This window comes from Lissotriton vulgaris, chromosome 3_1 (assembly GCF_964263255.1).
Source record: "Lissotriton vulgaris chromosome 3_1, aLisVul1.2, whole genome shotgun sequence".
In the NCBI taxonomy this organism is placed as follows: Eukaryota; Metazoa; Chordata; class Amphibia; order Caudata; family Salamandridae; genus Lissotriton; species Lissotriton vulgaris.
Window position 1 is genome coordinate 913,211,094 of NC_141689.1, and position 21,805 is coordinate 913,232,898.

Here is a 21,805-nt window from a genome sequence, read left to right on the forward strand (position 1 = left end):
TGGCGGAGGCGGCAGGTTTCTGCGCCGTTGGTGCAGAATGTACAGGAAGGGAGCGGGGATGAGCTGGGTGGGGCCACCCCCCTCCGGTTCAGGTTCAGGTGAGTAGAAACAGTTTGGAGGGGGAAGGGGTAGGCGGGTGGGGTGGGGGAGAGGGCTGGTACAGGGGCAGAAGTGGCGGTAGGTCAGCAAGTTTGGGTCGTGCTCCCGGCACTCAATTCCAATGTTTTTCTTCACAGGGTAGGGGACGTGGAGCTTCCGCAGACTCGGTAGGGCGTTGTACGGCCCAGCGGCGCCGAGGAGAAGGGATGGCGGAGTCTTGCGCGGCACGTCCTGTACCGGCGGGGGAGCCCGACGCGGCCAGTGCACAAAAGTCGGGCGCGACTTCTCTGGCCCCAACTACCGGCAGGGGCCGACGGCCCGCCGGCATCGTGGATGGACATCTTCAAGTCAGTCAGCGCGATGTGGGGGAGTATCGGCGGGAACAGCCGGCTCCCTCAGTGATGGCATTGTCTGAAGCTAGTGTGCGCAACGTAATGTTGAGCAAGGCCCGGAATGTCAGTTTTGTATAGGAGCCTCTTGAGATGGAGGAAGTCATGGTTTTGGATTACTATGATGACAGCCCAGAGGAAGGGAAGTTAAGAGAGGATGAGGAGGGGGGGTGCCTTCTCACATGTCCTCTAGTGTTTTACAGGCACAGCATGTAGGGCAGCCGGCCACGGCGTTGGGATCCAGGAGAGGCTACGGCCCCGCAGCAGGGGCTCCTCGAGCAGTGGACCCGGTTGGACGTGCGGCTTGGAAGTGGCGTAGGGACGAGCGCCGTTACTTGAGCCAGGTGAGCATGTTGTCCCACGGGCCAGACCAAAGATGGTGTCGGTGGGGACTGGAGGGGATGGGGTTCATAAGGAGCCGGGTTGTAGGCTCCAGGGCAGCCCGCAGATGGTGTCGGTGGGGACTGGAGGGGACTGTGTTGGGGAGGAGCCGGGTGGTAAGCTCCATTAAGGAAAATATGTGAAGGATCAAGCAGTGGGGACGGCGGGGAATGTGTTGCCTGGGTCTCAAGTGGAGGCGGGGATGAATACGGACCCTGATGTGTCAGGTAAAGACCCGGTACCAAGTAAAGAATTGAAGTTTAAAAAACTACCTTACATGGGAGTGACTAAGCCCTTGGGGGCGCATCTGATGCTGGCCACAAAAGAGAGGATCTGGAAGGGTGAATATGTTGAGATTTTGAAGCTCCTGCACAGGGAGGTGCGGTCTAAGGAAGGGTATAAGGAGGAGGAGTATGAGTTGGCCAAGAGACCAAAAGTGCAGCTTCCGATTGAAAATTGGACGGCGGCATTTTCGATATATGCTAGTGTATATTGTGAGACGTTCCCTGAGCGTTGTGTGGCCATCTTTAAGTATATGGACGTCATTCAGAAGGCTCAGATTACGGGGGGTGGATATGCCTGGGCCCAGTATGATGAGGAGTTTAGGGCCAGGATGGCTTGGGATTCTGAGGCGAAATGGGGTGAGTTGGATTCTGATTTGTGGCAGCACACAATGGGGGCGTCTGCTGGGGGTAAAACGATATTCACAGCCAGTGGTTTACCTCTAGTCTACCAGCCCTTTCCAGGGAGGCCCACCCGGGGAAGGGTGGGGTCAGCAGCAGCCTCTTCAGGGGGGTCAGGAGCGTGCTGGGAGTTCAATAAAGGCATGTGCACGCGAGAGTATTGTAAATTTAGGCACGAGTGCTCTCAGTGCGGGAGAAAACACCCTTTGGTCAGATGTTGAGGACTCAAGCCGCAGGGAGGCCAGCATTGGCATCAGACAGGGGGAAATACACCAGGGCCGTCACAGCAGTCACAAGGGAGTAGAGAAGGTAAGGGACCTCAAGGGTCTGGGCCCAAGGGCTCCTACGCCAGTTAAACTGGCGTCCCTGAGGGCTGCTTTGCGTGACTATGAAGCTCTGGGAGCAAAGCAGGTACTGTTGGAGGGTTTTGCAGAGGGTTTCCATCTGGGGTATGAAGGGCCTCGCCAGCGGCGATGTGCAAAGAATTTGAGGTCAGCATTTGAGCCTATGCCAGTAGTCCAGGATAAGTTAGACAAAGAGGTGCGTGAGGGCAGGATGGCGGGTCCGTTTCACGACTGGCCATTGCAGGACTTGATTGTTTCTCCAATTGGTGTGGTGCCCAAGAAGGAAGTCGGGCAGTACAGGCTCATTCAACACCTATTGTGGCCTGAGGGGTCTTCTGACAACCATTTTATTGACGGGGAGGCAGCCTCAGTGTCATATTCCTCAGTTGACGTTGCAATGTCCCTAGCGGGGACCGCGGGCGCAACTGCAGAAATGGCGAAATGCGACATAAAATCTGCATTTCGTCTGCTTCCCGTACATCCAGACGATTGGAGTCTTTTGGGACTCCAGTTTGATGGAAAATGGTACGTGGATAAGGCTTTACCGATGGGCTGTTCGATGTCTTGTGCTCTCTTTGAGTATTTCAGTACTTTTTGCAGTGGCATTTTACACATCACACTAGTTTGGGGCTGATTACTCATTACCTAGATGACTTCTTTTTTGTGGGCTCCCCGGGCACGACGGAATGTCAGTGGGCATTGGACACCTTTCAGGAGTTGATGGAGGAGTTGGGGGTGCCTTTAGCTCCAGAGAAAATCATGGGTCCATGTACAACTATGTCTTTCTTAGGCATTGAAATTGATTCTGTCAGGATGCAGGCGCGTTTGCCGCCGGAAAAGAAAGAGGCCATGTTGGTTCAGCTGGAAGATACGCTGGCAAAGGCCAAGGTGACGGTGAGGGACATTCAGGTTTTGCTGGTACATCTCAATTTTGCCTGCAGAGTGGTGCGAGCTGGGAGGACTTTTTGCAGAAGGTTGGGGCGGGCATTGTCAGGTCACCATTTGCCTCACCATCATGTGCGGTTGTCAGCAGGTGTGAAGGAGGACATGCGGATGTGGAGGGTGTTCCTGCACTCCTTCAATGGTATTCCACTGGTCAGGGAGGAAGAAGTGCCATGGGATGTTCAGATCTTTTCAGATGCGGCAGGCAGTGAGGGTTTTGGTGTGTACTGGCAGGGAAGGTGGTGTGCGGAGAGCTGGTCTGATCGGTGGAAGAATGGGGGACGGAGCATTGCCTTTTTGGAGCTCTTTCCGGTGGTGGTGGCTTTGACTTTGTGGGGCAAGGAACTGGCGCATAAGAGAGTGTTGTTCAGAATTGAAAACATGGCAGTGGTACAAGTTCTCAACAGACAGTCAGCCAGGGACGAACAGGTGTTGAAGCTGCTGCGGGTGTTTGTTCTTGGCTGCTTGAGGCATGACATCGCCTTTAAGGTCCTGCATATTCCTGGTGTGGACAATGACATTGCGGATGCTTTGTCTCGTTCGCAGTGGGGGAGATTCCCTGGGCTGGCCAAGGAGGCGGACAGGACACCGACTACAATGCCGGAACAGCTGTGGTATGTAGGCGATGTAGGGTTGTACAACTGGTGGTAGGTTCGTTGTCGGCTTCTACCCGCGAGGCGTATGCTCTGGCATGGGAGGAATTCTTAGCTTCAGGTGCCCCAGGAGGGGGGAGTTGTGAAAACGCTCTGAAGATGTGATTCAGTTCTTACTTGGTTTGATGGATAAGGGCCTTTCGAAGGTCACGATTTCAGGGAAGTTGGCAGGCATTGCCTTTATGGGTAAGCTGTTGTGGGGCTATGCCCCGTCTGCGGATGAGTTGGGAAAGAGGATGTTGGAAGGTTGGGACAGGGAACGGGGCAGGTCGGACTTGTCTCGCAGGCCGGTGTCGTGGCAGATGTTGGCGCGCTTGCTGGTGGTCCTTCCTGCGGTGTGCAGGGATGTTTTTGAGGTTTGTCTGTTTTCCACGCTCATGGTTTAGATGTTCTATGGGGCGTTTCGAGTTTCGGAGCTGTTGGGTTCTAGGTGGAAGGTTGGGTTACTGTGGCAGGATGTTTTCTTCGCAGAGCAAGGGGTACATATTTAGTTAGCTACTGCGAAAACGGAACAGAGGTGTCGTGGTAAAGGGGTTTGGCTGGAAGCTGCTTCTGCTGGTTCTACATGCCCGTTACATTGGGCAAGGCGCTGGAAAGGTTTGTGTGGTGGGGTGGCTGGCGCGCGGGTGTTTCTTCACACAGATGGAGGCAGAGTGACCGATTATCAGCTGCGCATGGTGATGAGGAAGGAGTTGAAGGAACTGGGCTTGGATGGGGTTCAGTTTGGGACGCATTCGTTCAGGATCGGGACGCTACGGAAGCCAGTAATCGAGGGTGGTCGAGGGGAGACATTATGCAGCTGGGGCGCTGGTCTTCCAATTGTTTTCAGCGCTATGTGCAGAGCGATCCAGATGACACGCTTGCGACCCCCTCCTTTTCATGAGGCTCATTTTTTCTTGTTTCAGGTTCGGTAGCGGGCCCCCTCTCCCCGGCCTTGACTATTTGGATCGTGGGGCATTCGTTTGTTAAGTGGGCCCAGGTGCAAGCTCGAGAGTGCTATTTTGGACAAATGTTGGGGTTCAATGAACGCTTTTTTAATGTTGTTTGGAAAGGCAAGGGGGGCATGTTATGGAGGGAGTTGGTTCTTCTTTGAATTCATGGTTGGTTGGGGGGCAATGTCCAGATGTTTTGTTACTACACTTGGGGGAGAATGATCTTTGTGGGGTGAAAGGGGTGGTGTTGTTGCGGGCCATAAAGAGGGACTTGGCCCTGTTGAAGGAGCAGTGGGCTGGTTGCCATGTTTTGTGGACGGAATTGGTGCCTCGGAGGTCATGGAGGGGTGCGCGTAATCCCAGGGCGATCGATAGAGCGCGCAGGAAAGTTAACTTGTAGGTGTCACGGTTTTGTAGGTCGGTAGGTTTCGGTAGAGTTTGCCACAGGGACATTACGTTTGAAGCGGTGGAGTTTTTCAGGGGCGATGGGGTCCACCTTTCCAGGTTGGGGATGGACTTTCAGTTTTTTCCTGTATCGAGTCCTTTCCTTGCATGTTAGGGCCTTTTTGTTAGTTCTGGTGGCAGGTTAGGTTCTGTGTCGTCGCTGGGAGCAGGTGCTGTATTTGTTTGGTTATGCGGGGATGGGTGGAAGTTTTGCCAGGGTTGGCTGAGTTCTTGGATTGGTTTGTTATTGTGGGGTCTTCGACAGGGATTGTTTGAGCAGGTTTATTGTTAGGGCATTTACAGTGTTTGGGGGTTCGTAAATGGTGAAAGGGCAGGCAGGGGATTGGTGTTTTAATAAATGTTAGTTGGATATGCATATGTGTTGTTTTTTAATTATGATGTATGATGTAATGTTGTAATGCTGAGGTGGGGGCGGGGCTCAAAGATCGGTTAGGGGTGTGGGAGGGGATGCGGGGTGAGTTAGAAGTCATAGTTAGTGAGGTTTAATTTTGTAAGGCTTAGCCGAGGTTTGTATTGTAATGTGCACCTGTTCTAATAAAGCGGCCTTTTTCACACTTAGAAGTTGTCTGTGGTCTTACTCTCCCCACCCCTCCCTCCCAAGGAGTATGAAGGGATGCAAGTCTTACTCCCCCCTCCAACCCTCCCTCCCAAGGAGTATGAAGGGATGCAAGATGCAGTCCCCTGCACTCACCCAGACAGTCTATCATCTGGATCACCCAACAGAGTATATGACCTTTTGTAATGTAAGCATCTGTATGCCAGAAAAGGTATAGTTCCCTCTAAAGTAGCTTCATTGTTATCAATGCTATATCGGAAGCACCCCACGATGCAAGATGTTATAATACTCTCAGGGAGTTAAATGCAGCTATTCCAGACAAATATAATTGGTAGTCAATATAGCATAGCTACAGCAGAAGAAAAACGTTGTGCGTGCTAAACCCCCTCTAATCGTTAGAATAATTACTTAGGAAGTCCCTGGGAAACACTAATTGAATAGCTAATTGGAGATGCAGATATTTCAAGCACAGCTTTCTGCGGGGAGGATGAAAAAGATGAACGTTTATAGAGGTAGATATGGAAATAATGACCTTGGATACAGAGGACACTTGTGATTCTATAGTTAGTTTAGTATTCTTAGACTCACCAACATTTCTGAGTGGATTTCCTGATGGAGATGTGCCCAAGGCACGTACCCAGATTATGGACCTGACCCTCTCTGCAGAGTCACCCACAACTTTTAGCTTTCACTCCTTTTATTTGTTGAACACATTTTTGTTGGCTTTTTAGGACTGCTAACCAGTGCTAAACTTCTAGTGTTCTCTCTGTAAAACATGATAAAATTGACCTACACCTGATTGGCACATTTAATTTGCTTGTATACCCTATTATATGGTACTACATGCACCCACAACCTGTGAATTACATGCTACTAGTAGACCTGCAGCATTCATTTCACCTCCCACTTTAAAACATTGCTTAGGACCAACCACTGCAACCTGGACTGCAGTTTTAAACTTCCATTTCGATCTGACGTTTTACCATTCCTTCCTTTTAAATTCTGATAAGTCACCCCTCTGGTAGGACCTAAATGCTCACAGGGCAGTCTGCATGGCATTTAAAAAGTAAGACTTGTGGGTTTACGTTTCAAATGTCCTAGCAATGAAAAATGTCTAAAGTCATATTTCATTGTTGCAAGACCTATTGCTCCCACTGACTAACACTTAATACATTTAATAAGTGCTAACTTTGAATTGACAGCTGGTCCCTATATCTGAACATTGTAACATCCCCCCGGTCTAGCTTGACCTGATGACTGGGAGCTGGACTTTTTGCTTCTAGGTGCTATTTTTACCTTAAACTTGTATATCTCAAGTTATACTGATTGAAATTTTCTTGTTCTGGAATCATTTGATTTATTAAAATGTACTTTCTTTTTGTAAACAGGTTAGGATTTGTGTGCATTGTGTATTCACTTTATCACTGTTTGTGTGCTGCATTAGAGCTTTCTAAGTTAAGCTTGACTACTTTGCGCCCAGCTACCAGAGAGTTAAGCTCAGTTTAATTCAGCAACGTTTGTGGCTCTCCCTGAGAAGGTTTGAGGTTGTTGCCTGAATGGGGCATGCAGGTCCAGAAGGGGGTGCATGAGTTTTCCATGGACACACTGCTACTCACCTTCCACTGACCCGCAGCGATTCACTCAATTGCCACACAGAATAAGTGCTGGTTCAGAGGTCAGTGCTAATCAAAAATCAGTTTCTTGGTGGAAGTGCTAAGTTCATAAGAGAATGCACCAGTGATATGGGCTCCACTATAGTGTGTATGGTGGATGATAATTCACAGGGTGATTCTTCTCTGCCTTAGCTGCACTCTCCTTGTGATGACACTAATTGTAGGAGAGTTTTTTCACAACTAGAGATATGGGTTTTTTTTTTTTTTAAACCTTTATTCAAAAAAGAAGGAGATACATGCGCAGGCCCACAACCATCATGGCTGGCCGCAAAGACAATCAATGAAAACAGGAGAAACTGAAGCCAAGCAGTACAGGATATATCAAAGTATACCAAATGTGGTTGTGGGGCTCGCAAACAGGATGTGAGGTTTTCATTTTAAATTTTAGAGAAAGAGTAGGGGCTGCAACAACAAGGACATCACACCTCACAGGATAGGAGCACAAAGGAGACAGTAGGGAATTACCCCAATTACAGTCGGAGATAGGCTATAACTAAAGCAACTATGCAATCCAGGCAGCCACGGCGATAATACTGGACAACAAACCACGTTACAATAATCCACATTTCTAAAGATCACCCCAGAAAGCCTACCCCCCAAGAACAGAAAAACAGAGGCTTGTCGAGAAGCCGAAAAGGAAAAAGGAAAGGTGCAAGACCAAGAGACAGCCAACCCTACGGAAGAGGAAAGAACCCTCCCAAAGCCGGAAAAGAGCGATTGGGACCATAGAATAAAACAAACTAAAATAAAAAACCTCCCCCCGCACCCGCCACCCTGCACCCCTGTAATGGCTACGGCCTAACCCACTAACAGCGTGCCTGTCGCCCCGGAACTGCCCCACAGAAGGGAAATTATATATGAAGAAGTGGAGGAGGAGAAAAACAAACAAGCCCCCGGACACCTGATACCCCCCGCCGGCGGTGGCCCCCCCAAAGCACAATCATCATCGATAAAGCAAAGAACAGTCAGCATTATCACGGGGAGGACAGTCACCAGGAACCCCCCCCCCCTCCCTCCCACCCCGACCCAGTGAGATATTCAGTGCAGTCCCGGCAAAAATAAACGGAGCAACCCCAGGGAAATAGAAGCAACCCTACAAGCCTCATGAGGAGATCTATTGCCAGAGTCAGAACAGATGCAAACCCAAGGAGCGTCTCAGATGGTCTAAAGCAGTGGCGAGGAGCAAGAAAACCTCAAAGTCAGCCCTGGCCAGTGCGAATCCGTACCGGAGCACATCCCGACCAAGCCACATCCGACCAGAGGCAGTCAAAGCGTCCATGGCGGACCAAGGCAGTGGAGGTGGAACAAAGTCCGGTCTCAAAATGGCGGCATCCGTTATGTAGATGGGCCGGAACAAAGGAAAATGGCGATCCTCTTCGACGAGACCCTGAGACTCGGCAATGAAGAACAGGACATCCAGCGACGACACACCATCGGATAGGAGACTTAGAGGGAAGACCATGTACTGCAACAGATGAAGGGAAGGTGAGGTCGACTCTCCGAGGAGCAAAGTCGGGCCCCCGCTCGGGCCCCTGCAAATGGCCGGTCAAATCGCTCGTCTGGATCACAGACTTCTGTGCAGGCGCTGCAGCGTCCGTAGCCGGTCGCGAGCAGACATCATCCAGTTTCGCCGTCAGGGAGACACATGCGCCGGTGAATTGTGAGCGGAGCGCCCCAATCGCCGCCATTACGGATCTCAACGAATGTGCGCCATCCTTCCCACCCATCCTGGGGTCGAGAGGACGGAGGGGGACACAGTCTCCAGCCCACATCGCCGGGCTCCGGGCACACATTCGGCGATCGCAACAGCAAGGGCGCCCCGCACTGGCACACTCAGGACAGACACCGGCCGCGGGTGCAGCCCGTTAGCCCCCAGACCGGGAAACAAGGGTCAGGCACACAACCCACAGCCACGGTGCAGGAGGATCGCAGCACGTCATGGTGTCTCTTCTCCGGCACCATCCAGCAACGTGGACAAGAGTCAGTAGCGGAAAGAATTATCCAGACCTGGAAGACCGGCCACAATCGCTGTCCCACAGCCGATGTTGATCAGAGCCCTCTCGGGTGAGTCAAAAATCGAGGTCCCGGCGGCAGCCCGGGAGTAGGCCAGAAATGGGACACAACGTAACTTCGTCGCTGAATAGGGTAGGAAATCCGGGAAAGCACCGCTGGCATCAGGCAACCTTCAGACATCCAGGCACAGGGCATGGGTAGAGGATAAACGACAGGATAGACGAGCCGCCGGCGGAGGTCGGCGGAGCCGGGAGCTTATGCGGCCATCTTGGTTCGCGGCGTAGCTCCTCAGATATGGGGGTTTTAAGGTATGTTTGCATGTGTCCAACAGCATTATAAATCTACTCCTACTCTTCCTACAGTATGTTCTTGCATTCTTTTCTAAGGGATTCGCAGCTGTGAACCTACAAGAAGAAACATCTGATCAACCCAGTAAGTAAGGATCACAAATTGTTTATCCTTGACAATATTAACAGAGATTCCATTGGAGAGATGAATATGACACGTGTCATCTTTGCTAGATCTGATAATAGATCGATTCGTATAGGAAGTACCATGCTTTCTACACTCCACCAGCCGGAAATATTTGCAAAAAATATATTTGATTATAGTGGGCAAGGACTGCATTAGTGCTTTTTTTCGGTGAATCTCTACGTGTTTTACGATTCATTTTCCTTAGCCCCACTTTGAAGGTTAAACTCAGGATGTTAGAGCTGACCCTGCCAATAGGAGTTTTCAGGAATGTTGCATGTGGAAGGTAGAATGCGTGATCTTGCAGAAGATTTGCTCTTGCAGTGCTTCACTTTTATCATTAATACTTATGCTTCCTCCTATTGGTGGGACCAATCCAGTGCACCCAACAGTTTGGAGTTGATCCACTGAAAGACCACAAAGAAGTGCCGCAAACAGTCCAGGTCGAGTTAAAACATAGGCGACAATTAAGCATGTTTTTTTTCCATTTAACAGGTGTCTACAGCTCACAGTGGCAGCCACTACGGCAGAAGGTAGAATTTCTCACATCACACATATTCCACCAAAATGGCTTTCTCTCAGGGAAAAAGCAATATGAACCATCAATGTCAATGCCAGTAGGAAAAACTATTAATTGTGGGGCTTGATTGTAGGTTTTGTGTTTGCTTGAAGGCAGCTTGACTACGGTGTTTAAAATGAAAGTATAGGCAGGTACCAGAAAACTTAATGGACCGTTAGTGTAGACACTATGGGGCATATTTGTAAGCCCCTATCGTCGCCATAACACCTCTTTTCTCGAACATTGTGGTGGGGGTAGGGGCTTCGCCTTATTAACAAGGCGGCGTTAAGCCACTTTAAGTGGCTTTACGCCTTCTTGTTAATAAGGCACCCTTTCACGCTATCCTTAGCGTGAAAGGGGAGGGCAATGGGTGTTGTGGTGGGCATTCGACCGCAACACCCATTGATTATGACGCTGCACCATAGGGGCAGCATCATAATTAATGGGTGTTGATGCTGGGTGGCGTAAATATGGGGCAGCACCAAAATTAAGACCAGGGAATACCTGGTCTTACCCATGCGCAGCGATGAGAAATGTTTAATTTCTCCTCGTTTTTGCTGTTTTCATGCGTGCTACGTTGTGCAACACACATAGAAACAGCAAAGCGCTATTGATTCCTGCACATAAGCAAGAATTTAAACAAAATTACATTTTGTAAATTCTATGTGCGCTGCATTAAGCAGTACACATAGAAGTTTCAAAATGCCATTTCAGATTGTTTATGTGCGGGAAGGGGGACCTTCCTGCACATAAACAATGATTTCCCTCAACACAGGCACCCTTGCACTGGTATGGTGCAAAGATGCCTGCGTTGGCGCTAAGCAGCTAAATGAGCACCAGCACAGGGGGAATCACAAGGCTGCACAGTATTCTTGTAAATACGGTGCAGCCCTGCATTTCTGAAGTGGCGGAGCACGGTGTTAAGCCAAGGAGGCTACCACCACATTCCACCACTTCCTTGTAAATATCCCCTATATATATGTGATTGCTATGATTACTTCTATAGAACTCAGGCTATCATTAATAATTCCAGATATCCAGATGAGAGTAAGAATAGGATCCCCCTTCCCCTTCGAAATAGACAAATAATAGACTTGCTACACCTATAGCATAGGTAGAAAAGGCCAAAGCGTAATTAGTGAAGTTAGATTGATAGATAAATGACAGGTATTTATTAGTAAAGTAGGAAAGAGCAGGAAGGAAGTGCAGGTGACAGTAAGAACTAAACTGGTTGAAGAAAAATAAGAAAAGACATATCATTGAGGAAAATAAAGCTAAACACCACATTTGAATATTCTGCAATGTAGAAGCATTAACTAACCTTAAGCCCAGAGTTTTTGCGCATCCTTAGCCGACCCATCCACATGTCGGTGAGAAGCATCTGGCTGCACGTGTGAGCGATGAAGTCCCGGTGCTTGGCTGCGACAGCCAGCTGTAGGCACGTGGCGTTACTCCAGTTCTTCAACTCGTAGGTCAGGAGTTTCATGGCCAGCTGCTCATCCTGTTTGTAGGATTGGTCCAGCAACTCCACCGCCAATTGGCCGAATTCCCTGCAGCAGAGGGCCAATGGGGGGCTCATTAGTCTCAGTGCACTGCTGCACAAAATGCATATTAATGAAATTTTTATAATTTCGTTTTATGCTCAGCCATTTATTAATGAAAAGAAACACCATGTGCCAGAAGCTGCACGTTACTAATGCAGCCCACATAGAAGTAGAAAAGCGGCAATTTCAGATTGTTTTTGTGCAGGAAGGGAACCCTTACTGAACCATAAAAAATTTCCCCATGAAGCAGGCCTTTTTCCACCATGGTGAAAGGGTGCCTGCGCCAGGGCATGACAGCAGTTTGTGGGCCAGTGCAGGTGGAAGCACAGATATTATTGTTGTAAATATGTCGCATTCCTGTGCTTTGAAAGTGACTCAGTGCGGCGCAGCCAAATGGCTTGCAGCACGCACTGAGCCACTTTCTTGTAAATCTGCCCCCTCATGTGTAACCAATCACTAACTAGATTTAGAGGATGCTGCTTTGGACAAGGCAGCCCTGAAAGCACCAGTGTTCTGCAAGAAAGATGTGGAAGAATTTATGCAATTTGCCCAAAGCAATGGCATCAACAGAGTTAAAGCAGCAGTACGCAATGCACAAGCTAACTGCAGGCAGAAATAAGCATTGGAAAAGCCAATAGGTCTTGTGTTTTTTTCTATTTTTTTACAAAATACACATAATGTCTCTCATACATGCCCACATCAACCTTTCTCTTACAGGCACCATCACAAAATTGCCAAATACCCTCTCACACAAGAACATCATGGTAGTGATAGTTTTGGTAACAGTTTTTATGGTGGTAGTAGTGGTGGCGATGGTGGTAGTTTTGGTGGTGATTGTTATCATGGTGGTTAGTGCTGCTGGCGAATGGTGGGGATAGTGCTGGTTTTAGTGGCTGTGCGGGTGATGTTGGCAAACATGAAGATGATTGTTATAGTGATGAGGACTGCAGTATAGAGAGTGGTGGTGTAGTAGTAGTGATGGTGTTGACAATGATGGTGGAGAGGGTAGTGGCAGCAGTTGCAGTAGTGATGATGACGGTCATAGTGGTAACAGTGGTGGTGCTGATGGTAAATTCATATCAATAACTAGCACCTAATATACAAGCATCCCAAAGGTGGCTTAGATCCTGGTTTTTACTCTCTTAATAGTCACAAATCTTAAATGAAGTCATTCAGAATATGAGAATCTTCTACCAATGGAAAATTACAGCTAATTAGTACATTTTTTTAAATTATATATGTATTTTGCTACTCTTGCAAAGCGGGCTACCGTTTTTACCAGGCTATTTCAACCATCTTCCACCCTAGCCCACTGAAGTAACTTGTCTGCGGTCATAATTGCATTTTCCTCACAAGCCAATACCGGATGTATGACGGAACCACACATGCCATTACCACGCATGCCTTTACAATGTGTCAATTACCATGCATATGCCTTTACCACACATGCCTTTACAATGAAAATGTATGTATTTCGAAGGTAATTACACAAACATACATATGCACCTGTGTGTATATATCTATTTATATATACATATATATAAACATACATATATATATATTAACTTATCGACCCCAACCCTTAAACTCACCCACCCTAAACCCTAAAAATACTGTTGCCACCCAAATACCCTTCCTCACCCTAAGCCCCTAAAAATACCCTTGCAATCTAAATACCATCAGCCACCCTAAATCTACCCTTGCCACACAAATACTGTCACCCATCCTAAACCCTAAAAATACCCTAGCCTCCCAATGCCCTCACCCACTCCTAAACCTTGAAAACGCCCTGGCCTATTGATATACGTATAGGTATATATATATGTATGTATGTGTATATATATATATATATATGTATGAATACATACATATATGTACGTATACACATATAAGTGTGTGTGAGTAATATATATATATATATATATATATATATATATATATATATATATATATATTCACTGAAAAAAAACGTTATAGTTAGGAAATGGAATTCTAAAAAAAGTAGAAATTAACTGAAAAAACCCAACGGTTACATAGACATTGTAGTTAGGCTCAAGTTTCACTTGTACAAAACTAAAGAAAGTCAGCAATTATCGTGAGCTGAGCTAACTATAACTTGAGCCCCCGCAATGCACTGCGTATGACCTCACATATTACATCACTCATGACATGGTCAGTGACATCAATGATGACATCACTGATGACATCTCAAATGACATCACTGATGAAATCATTCAGTGACTGTGTGTTTTTAAAACGTTTATGAGTGTTAAATATATATACTAAGGTGTATTGATGAATCATTGGGTGTATGAGTGCCTGTATGGAGGACTCAGTGGTTGTGAGTGACTGATTGTATAAGTGAGTGATTAGGTGTCTCAGTGAATGTATGGGTGAGTGACTAGGTTGCCTGAATTTTGCATCAGTTGGTCAGTTGGTGTCTAAGTGGCTGTATGGGTTTGTGAGTGGGTACGTGAATGTCTGTATGGATGATTCTTTGGTTGTCTATCTGTATGGGTGTATGAATGTCTGTGTGGATGGGTGAGGGGTGTGTGGGTTAGGGAGTGCATCTTTGAGGAGCTGTATGGGTGACTGAGTCTGTGTATGCTGATGTTGGTGAGTGAATGGATGTGTTTCTTGTTAGATGGGTGAGTAACTGCATATGTGAAAGGCAGTGTAGGTGAGTGTTGGAGTATATGAGTGACTGGATGTGTGAGTAAGTGATTGTGAGAGTGGCTGTATGGGTGAGTGTGTGCTTGTGTCACTGTTTGTAGTAGGTTATTATAAAAGGTTAACACCCATAAACCTAAAACAATTACACTCACTTGATGATGTCATCAGTGATGTCATCTGAAATATCAATTGAGATGTCATCAGTTATGTCTTGAGTCACGACACTGACCATGTCATGAGTGATGTAATATGTGAGGTCACAAGCAGTGCATTGCAGGGGTATAAGTTATAGTTAGCTCAAGTAACTATAACAGCTGAATTTCACTGGTTTTGTATGAGTGAAATCTGAGCCTACCTCTAACATCCCTGTAACCTTTGGTTTTTTAAGGGAATTGCTAACTTTTTTATGTTATTTCCTAACTTTAACATCTCTGTAAACTTTGTCTTTTTAAGTGTATTTCTATGTTTTTTAACTACTAGTCATCTTTGCACAGTGGTGGAGAAAGGGGGCTGGACCTCCGACTAGACCTCAGTACTCCTGCTGTATGAGACTTTCCAGAGGTAACAGGAGTGCTTCTTGGCACCCAAGGTCCCTCAGCATCCAAGAGAACTTCATCCTCCAACCAGTAGTGCACAAGGGAGACACATTTGCAGAGTGGTGTAGAAAGGGAGCACGGCCTCTGAAGACCTCTCAGCAATCCTGCTGTGTTGGTTTTACTGGAGGTGACAGGAGGGGTAGTTGGCCCCCAAGGACTCTCAAGAGGCATGGGGCCTTCCTCCCCAACTAGTAGTGTGCCAGGAAGTGTGTTTGCAGAGTGATGGAGAAAGGGAGCGGGGCCTTCGACCAGCTTTCAGGAATCTTGCTGTATGGGACTTACTGGAGTAACAGGAGGGCTTCTTGGCCCCTAAGGTCCCTCAGCATCTAAGAGGACCAACCAGTAGTGGACCAAGAGGTACATTTGCAGAGTGGTGGAGAAGGCGGGCAGGCCACTAACAACCTCTCATCAATCCCACTGTGTGGGATGTACTGGTGGTAACAGAAGATACCAAACTGTCATCACGGGTCTTTATTCCTGACCCAAAATAATCCTAGCTAAGGGCTTGCCGCTGGGCTCACGTCTGAATCCTACCTTGTTTAATATTTATATGGCCCCATTGGCGGAGATCGCAGAGCGTTTGGCTTTGTTATAATATCTTACACAGAAAATACTCAGCTGTTCACTCCTGGCCAGGACCTGGAGGCGGAAAAAGAACAGTTCTCCTGAGGCATGTTAGCCATCGCAGACAAGCTGAATACGAACTATCTCCAGCTTAATGCTAATAAGACCGGGTTATGATGTTTGGCAAAGCCCCTGCCATCTGGACTGATGACTGGTGGCCGCAGCGACTCTGCGCCTCCCCTGTACCCAATCATGCAGTAAAAAATCTGGGGATAAAACTGGACCAAGCCCTAACCATGAGAGATCACATCCTTGTCACCACTGACTTTTGCTACCACTACCCACCACTTCTGAGTAGAAATTTCCCTTACCTTTCTACCACTGCCCAAAGAATGCTGGATTAGGCCTTAGAAATAAGCAGATTCAACTAAGGCAATGCCCTGTTGGCCGATGACAGTGAAACACTTATTTCTAGGCTTCAAGTTGTTCAAAACACTGCAGCAAGGCTTGTGCTCAAGTGCTCAGCGGGCACCTCTTCGGCACCGTTGCTGAAAAAACTACACTGGCTGCCGGCGAGGAAACGTGCATATTTCAAAATCTGTTGCCTCACATATAATGCCTTAAAGGGAAAAGGCTCACTTTATCTGCAGAAAAGAATAAAAGCATATGCCCCCTCGCAATTTAAGATCCAGCTCGAAAGCCCTGCTGTGGATTCCCCGTATCCGTTTAACACACAGTGGCGGCAAGGCTTTCTCCTATCTCAATGCCGTGCACTGCAACAAGCTCCCTCTTCACGTCCGTTCCTGTCCCAGTTATTGTAAATTCAGAAAACAAATAAAGCTCATCCATTCTAATAACACCCACTCTTATTTCTGTCTTTGACCCACAAACAGCGCCGAGATGCCCTGGGTGATTTCCGCGCTATATCAAGTCGATTTAACATAACATAACATAACATAACATAACATAACATAACATAACATAACATAACATAACACGGGGTGAAGTGAATTACAGACTGGGGAATGAAGTGAAAAAAAGCAGAGGAAGAAGTGGCATATTAGAAAGTGAGGTAGCGGGGCAGTGAGAGGAAACAAATTAGTGAGTTAGTAACTCAGCAAGAAGCAAGTAGATGGAGAAGTAAAGTAAGCAAGTAGAAACAAGTAGATGGAGAAGTGAAGTAAGAACATATGGAGGAGAAGGGGAATGAAGTGAAAAGTTAGAGCAAGAGGTGAGAGAAGGGAATAATATGGAGCAGAGGGATGAAAGAATGGAGCAAAGATGGCAGAGAGAATGGGGGAAGAGATATGGAAAGTAAGGTGAGAAGGAAAAAATTGAGAAAAAGGGGAAGAGGAGTGGAAAATGTGTCTAACAGAAGACGGGAGGAAGAAAGGGAATTACAAAATCAAAAGTGGAGAAAAAAGAATGAAGAATGGCATGGAGAAATAGGAGAAGGTATTTCAAATGTGACAGGAAGTAAGGAGCAGAGAGAGAGAGGAAGGAATGAGTAAAACACCAATTGGTCGAAAATTCATCTTTTGGCACCTGCATGACACTCAACTCATAGCCTGGAGAGATAAGTTTCGCCGGAGTGGCAGGGAAAGTACAATTTATTAGCAGTCATAATCTCACCTTTGGGCAGCAGGAACAAAAATAATAATAAAAGACGTAGCCCAAAGTGCATCTGCAACCCGTGACAGACATGAAACACAAACTTAGTTATGCACACTGCAAAATACAGAACACAATAAAATAGGTGCTGATACACATCAGCAGAAGGAAAAAACATGTTTTAACAACTCCATCTGTGTGCTGAACGAGTCCATTCATTTAGTGCAAAGCTGACAATGGATACATTTGCGCACTGCACAGCTCGCACACTGTCTTTTGAGGCAAAAAATGTAAATTGACTTGATGCAGCAGAGCAAGCGAGATAGAGACCATGGGGCAGATTTACAGGGAGTTAACGCCACCAGAACATCACTTATTCCGCAGTTCTGGGGGCGTTAACTCCTTTGCCTTATTTCCAAAGCAGCGCTAAGCCACTTAAGGCTTAACGTCACCTTGTAAATAATGCTCCTATGCACGCAGTACTTTCCACGTGTGCTACATTCTGCAGCACACATAGATAGAGCAGATCGCCTGTAAATATTGTTTATGTGCAGGAAGGTGTTCCTTCCTGCACATAAACAATTGCCCCTGAATTGCAGGCTCCCTAGCAAAATGGCGCTAGGGTACCATTACCAGTTTTGGCATCACACCACGCTCTGCCAGTTTCTTGTAAATATGCCCCCATATTTTTAAAACGTCCAGAATTCTGTTTCAGTTTTAATTAGCAATATAATACAAGCTAAAAAGCCATTCATTTCAGACAAAAAGGGGAATATTAGGATTATAAATCTGCACAGAGCTACAGAAAGCTGTTGTTTTGCATACTCGCATCTCTGAGCTGTTTCACTGACAGACGATACCAAAGGGTATGTTATTTATTGGGTGTGATTAATAGCACCTATTACAAGTTTGAGGGGAATATCATGCAGATTTTGGTGTTCAACACAACAAAATATGCAGGATATGGTTAATGAGCCTTGAGGCATTAATTATTGGATACGTTAAGTGCCCTTTAACATGTTAATATGCGTAATCAGGGGTTTACACATGGGTTTTGTTTTTGTGTTGAAATGCATCCCATTGTCCTCTAAGGAAAACAGACTTCATTACAAACAAAACTTTTTTCAAAAGCAGTCACAGACATGGTGGTCTGCTGACTTCAGCAGGCCACCATCCATGTGATGGCAGGCATTCCAAATTAGTCATAAACTGTGGCCTAGCTCCTTAATATTCATGAGGTAGGTCCCTTTGCAACCCACTAGGAATCACAAGTATGACACAAAGGGCCAGATGTATGACGCATAGTACCAGCATCAAACGGCTCATTGGGCCATTTGTGACCAGTAAAATGCATGTTCAATTGTGCCAACCCTATTTTGCGAGTCAGTAACATATTACAGACTCGCAAAATAGGGTTTGCGAGTCGGTATTAGAAAGGGGTGTGCCAAGTGCGTCCCTTCCTGATAGCGAGTCACACTGGTATGTGGGAATGTTTTCCAACTGTGAATGTGGTCGCAAAACATTTGCATTTTACCACCAATTTCAAATTGGCGGTAAGTCATTTGTAAACGAGAAGGAGTCCCCAAGTGATCCCTTCCTGTTTGTGAATGGTGACAGCAAAAAAAATTCTGAGCAGTCAGTGGTCCAGCAGACCACTGCCCACTCTGAAAAAATGAAAAGGAAACTTTTCATTTTTATTTTTGAAAATCATCCTACTTTCCTTTAAGGAAAACGGGTTGCATTCCTAAAAAACTGCTTAAGTTAAAAAGCAGTCACAGTCATGGTGATCTGCTGACCCCAGCAGGCCACCATCCCTGTGAGTGCCAACCATTCCCTCTGGGTCTAAAATTGCGACCCGCCTCATGAATATTAATGGAGTAGGTCCCTTGCGACGCATTTGGGAATCGCAAACAGTGTCTCAGACACTGTTTTGCAGCTGGTTTTGCAACTTGCAAATTGAGAGCCGCTAAAAAGTGCAATTTGCGAGTCACAGATCAAAGCAAATGTACACTTCAAAGGCAAGCCTTTATACGATTCTCACCATTTCAAAGACACAACTGGGTGTAAATACTGGACCTCAGACACCACCTCTTCAGTACACTGCTGGACCTGTAGCAAAAAGAAGGGTTGCTGTGCTACTGAAAACCTGGCACTCTGCTAGACTGCTGCTCTGAAGGACTGCTGCCCTCTCTGCTGACTGCCCTCTTTCCTTTATGAGAAGGACTGGACCTGCATCTGTTGAACCGAGGACCATCAGAGTGACTCCAAGGCTGGCTTCCTGACTTGAACCTCAAGGACAGAAGATTCCAACATCCTTGACCCCACTGCTGGGAATCTGCCATCTGTGAGTCTACCCTGCCAAGTGTTGTCACCCCAATCCTGTACCCTTGAAAGTTGGCCTAAGGTGATTTGCCAGCCTCAGTGGATCCAGCAGAACCAACACATCTGTTCTGCTGTACACACAACCCAAGCAGAACTGCTGCATTGCCGCTGCTTCATGGATTGGACTCATCACAAAGACCTTCATCAACTCAGCAGCCTCTCCAAAGAACTGCCCCTTCTCAAGGCATCCTCAGCGCAGGCCCTTGCATCCCTTGTCGCAGCCCCACAGCTCATCGAAACTGATGCATCACCCCAACTGCATGACAAATTCTCAGTGCTGGACTTCACATTGCAAGCCCTCATAAATGTGTTCCTCGATGACAATGCAGATCCTCGCATTACAACCTCACTGCATCTTGGAACCAATGCATCACTTCGGCTGCATTCACATCTTCAACATGGATCCTTGCAACACTCCAACACCAGGATTTAAGGTACTGTGTTCAGCGGGCCTAACTGGTTCTCTGTAGCGCCCGTACCCCATTGCGTTCAGCCTGAACTTGTGACTTTGTCCCAGTCTGGTGCAACCATATTTCTCTAGATGGCACAATGTGCTTTTTGGTGCTATTTGTACTAAAATCTTTCAAATTGCATATCTCCGGTTCGACTGATTGAATTGTTGTTGTTATGTTGTACTGTTTGAAGTTTTGCGCAATTATTTTACACATTTCCTCTTAGTTAAGCCTGACTGCTCTCTGCCAAGCAACCAGGGTTTTGAGCCTAGTTTAATTTAGGGTTTAGTGCCTCATAGGTGTTTACTTCACTACCCTGCACCCAACCACCCAGTGTCAACCTGTACTCTTCTGGAGTGAGTCCATACTTCTTGACAAGGGTCTCCTTTACAAGGGGATAACTCATTCTATTCCCCTTCTCTAGAGCAATAAGGGTGTTCTTCCCATCACTAGGCATATGTCCCCAGATGCCCGCTGCCCAAGTCTCCCCAGTAATCATGTGCAGCTTTAGAGCTACTTCATATGCCTCAAACCATCTATGTCATGCCCCACCTCAAAGTCAGGCACCATGTCCTTGGGTATATCAATCCTTCCTTTACCACTGGACGCTGCATGTTTGCCGCCACCATTCCTGCTGGACTCTAACAGCTGTTTGTCTCTCAAGTCCAGCTCTTTAAGACTCAGTTTATGAGTCAACAACATGTTTCTTTCTTCCAAGGCTCTCTCTTTCTCAGCTTTCCTTTGCTATGCCTCCTGGCTAGATTCTTCTTTGCTAAGGACCCTCAGCCTTTCTCGCCTTCGCCAGAGCTATTTTAGCATCAGGTTTGCTCTCCTATGCAGCCAGTTAGGTCAGCTGCAACCTCAGGTCCCTCTCAGTAACTCTGTCCTTCAACTCCTCAGAAGACAGTTTGTGGGAGCAAACACTGCTTCGTGCATAAGGTTCAGAGGGTTTTTCCATCTCTGTGGGCTCACCCTGCTCCTCTAGAGCCATTGGCAAGCAGTTTTCCTCTTCCTCCTCATCCTTCTCAGGATCAGACCCATTTAGTCCTCTTGGGGCATGCCATACCAGAGTTCTAACTCAAAGCTCATATTGGGCATTGCTGTAGGTCCTGCTTAGTGGACCCTTCCTCCACGATCCTCACACTTTCCTTGCAGAAGTCAAAGTCAAAATTTCAGGCCGACCACGATGGAACGCAGGCAGGATACTGTCCAAGATTAGTCCCACTGAAGGTTTAATTTCTCTAATTCTGTGCCAAGTGTCCTGTTTGCGTTGAAGGGGGGCTATGAGGATCAAGAGGAGCATCATGAGAGGTCATTGTCATGGCGCGAAAACCAGGTCATGCCTTGTGAATGGGTGAGCTGTGGTTTTGCTTTGGCAGTATCTCGCAGTCTGTCAATGCTGGTATGCGAAGAGACAGGCTGGCTGCGGCACAGTCCTTCTTCCTAGCAGAGTATCCTTAGGACCAAAAGTATACTGAAGAGTTGGTGTGTGAGGTCACTTTTTTAGGTCAAGCCTAGGCAGCGCGCATGCGCTGCTCTGTGAGACATAATGGGGCAGATTTATGATAACTGGCGCATCCCCAGGGATGCGCCAGTTATTTTGCGTCGCAGCTCCGCCACCCATGGTGTGCCGCATTTACAATGTGGCGCACCATGGTGAAAAAAACGGCACAGATGCGTGACGCATCTGTGCCGTAAAGGTGGTGCATTGCTGGAGTTGCGTCGCAAGCGCGACGCAGCTCCAGCAAGGCTCGGGATGCCCTATCTGTCCAATGCTGCATCAAGCCTTACGCCTGCTTCAAGCAGGCGCAGGGTTTTGACGC

At 47.1% G+C, this 21,805-nt stretch overlaps 1 protein-coding gene across 1 annotated transcript in view; it reads right to left on the reverse strand.

Annotated features, from left to right (window-relative positions):
- The window catches only part of TRPM3 (transient receptor potential cation channel subfamily M member 3), a 979,327-nt gene that overhangs the window by 250,721 nt on the left and 706,801 nt on the right, over positions 1-21,805 (reverse strand). The window contains exon 17 of the mRNA XM_086963586.1: positions 11,482-11,710. Coding sequence (XP_086819712.1) covers positions 11,482-11,710 — 229 coding nt within the window. The remainder of the gene's footprint in view (positions 1-11,481; positions 11,711-21,805) is intronic.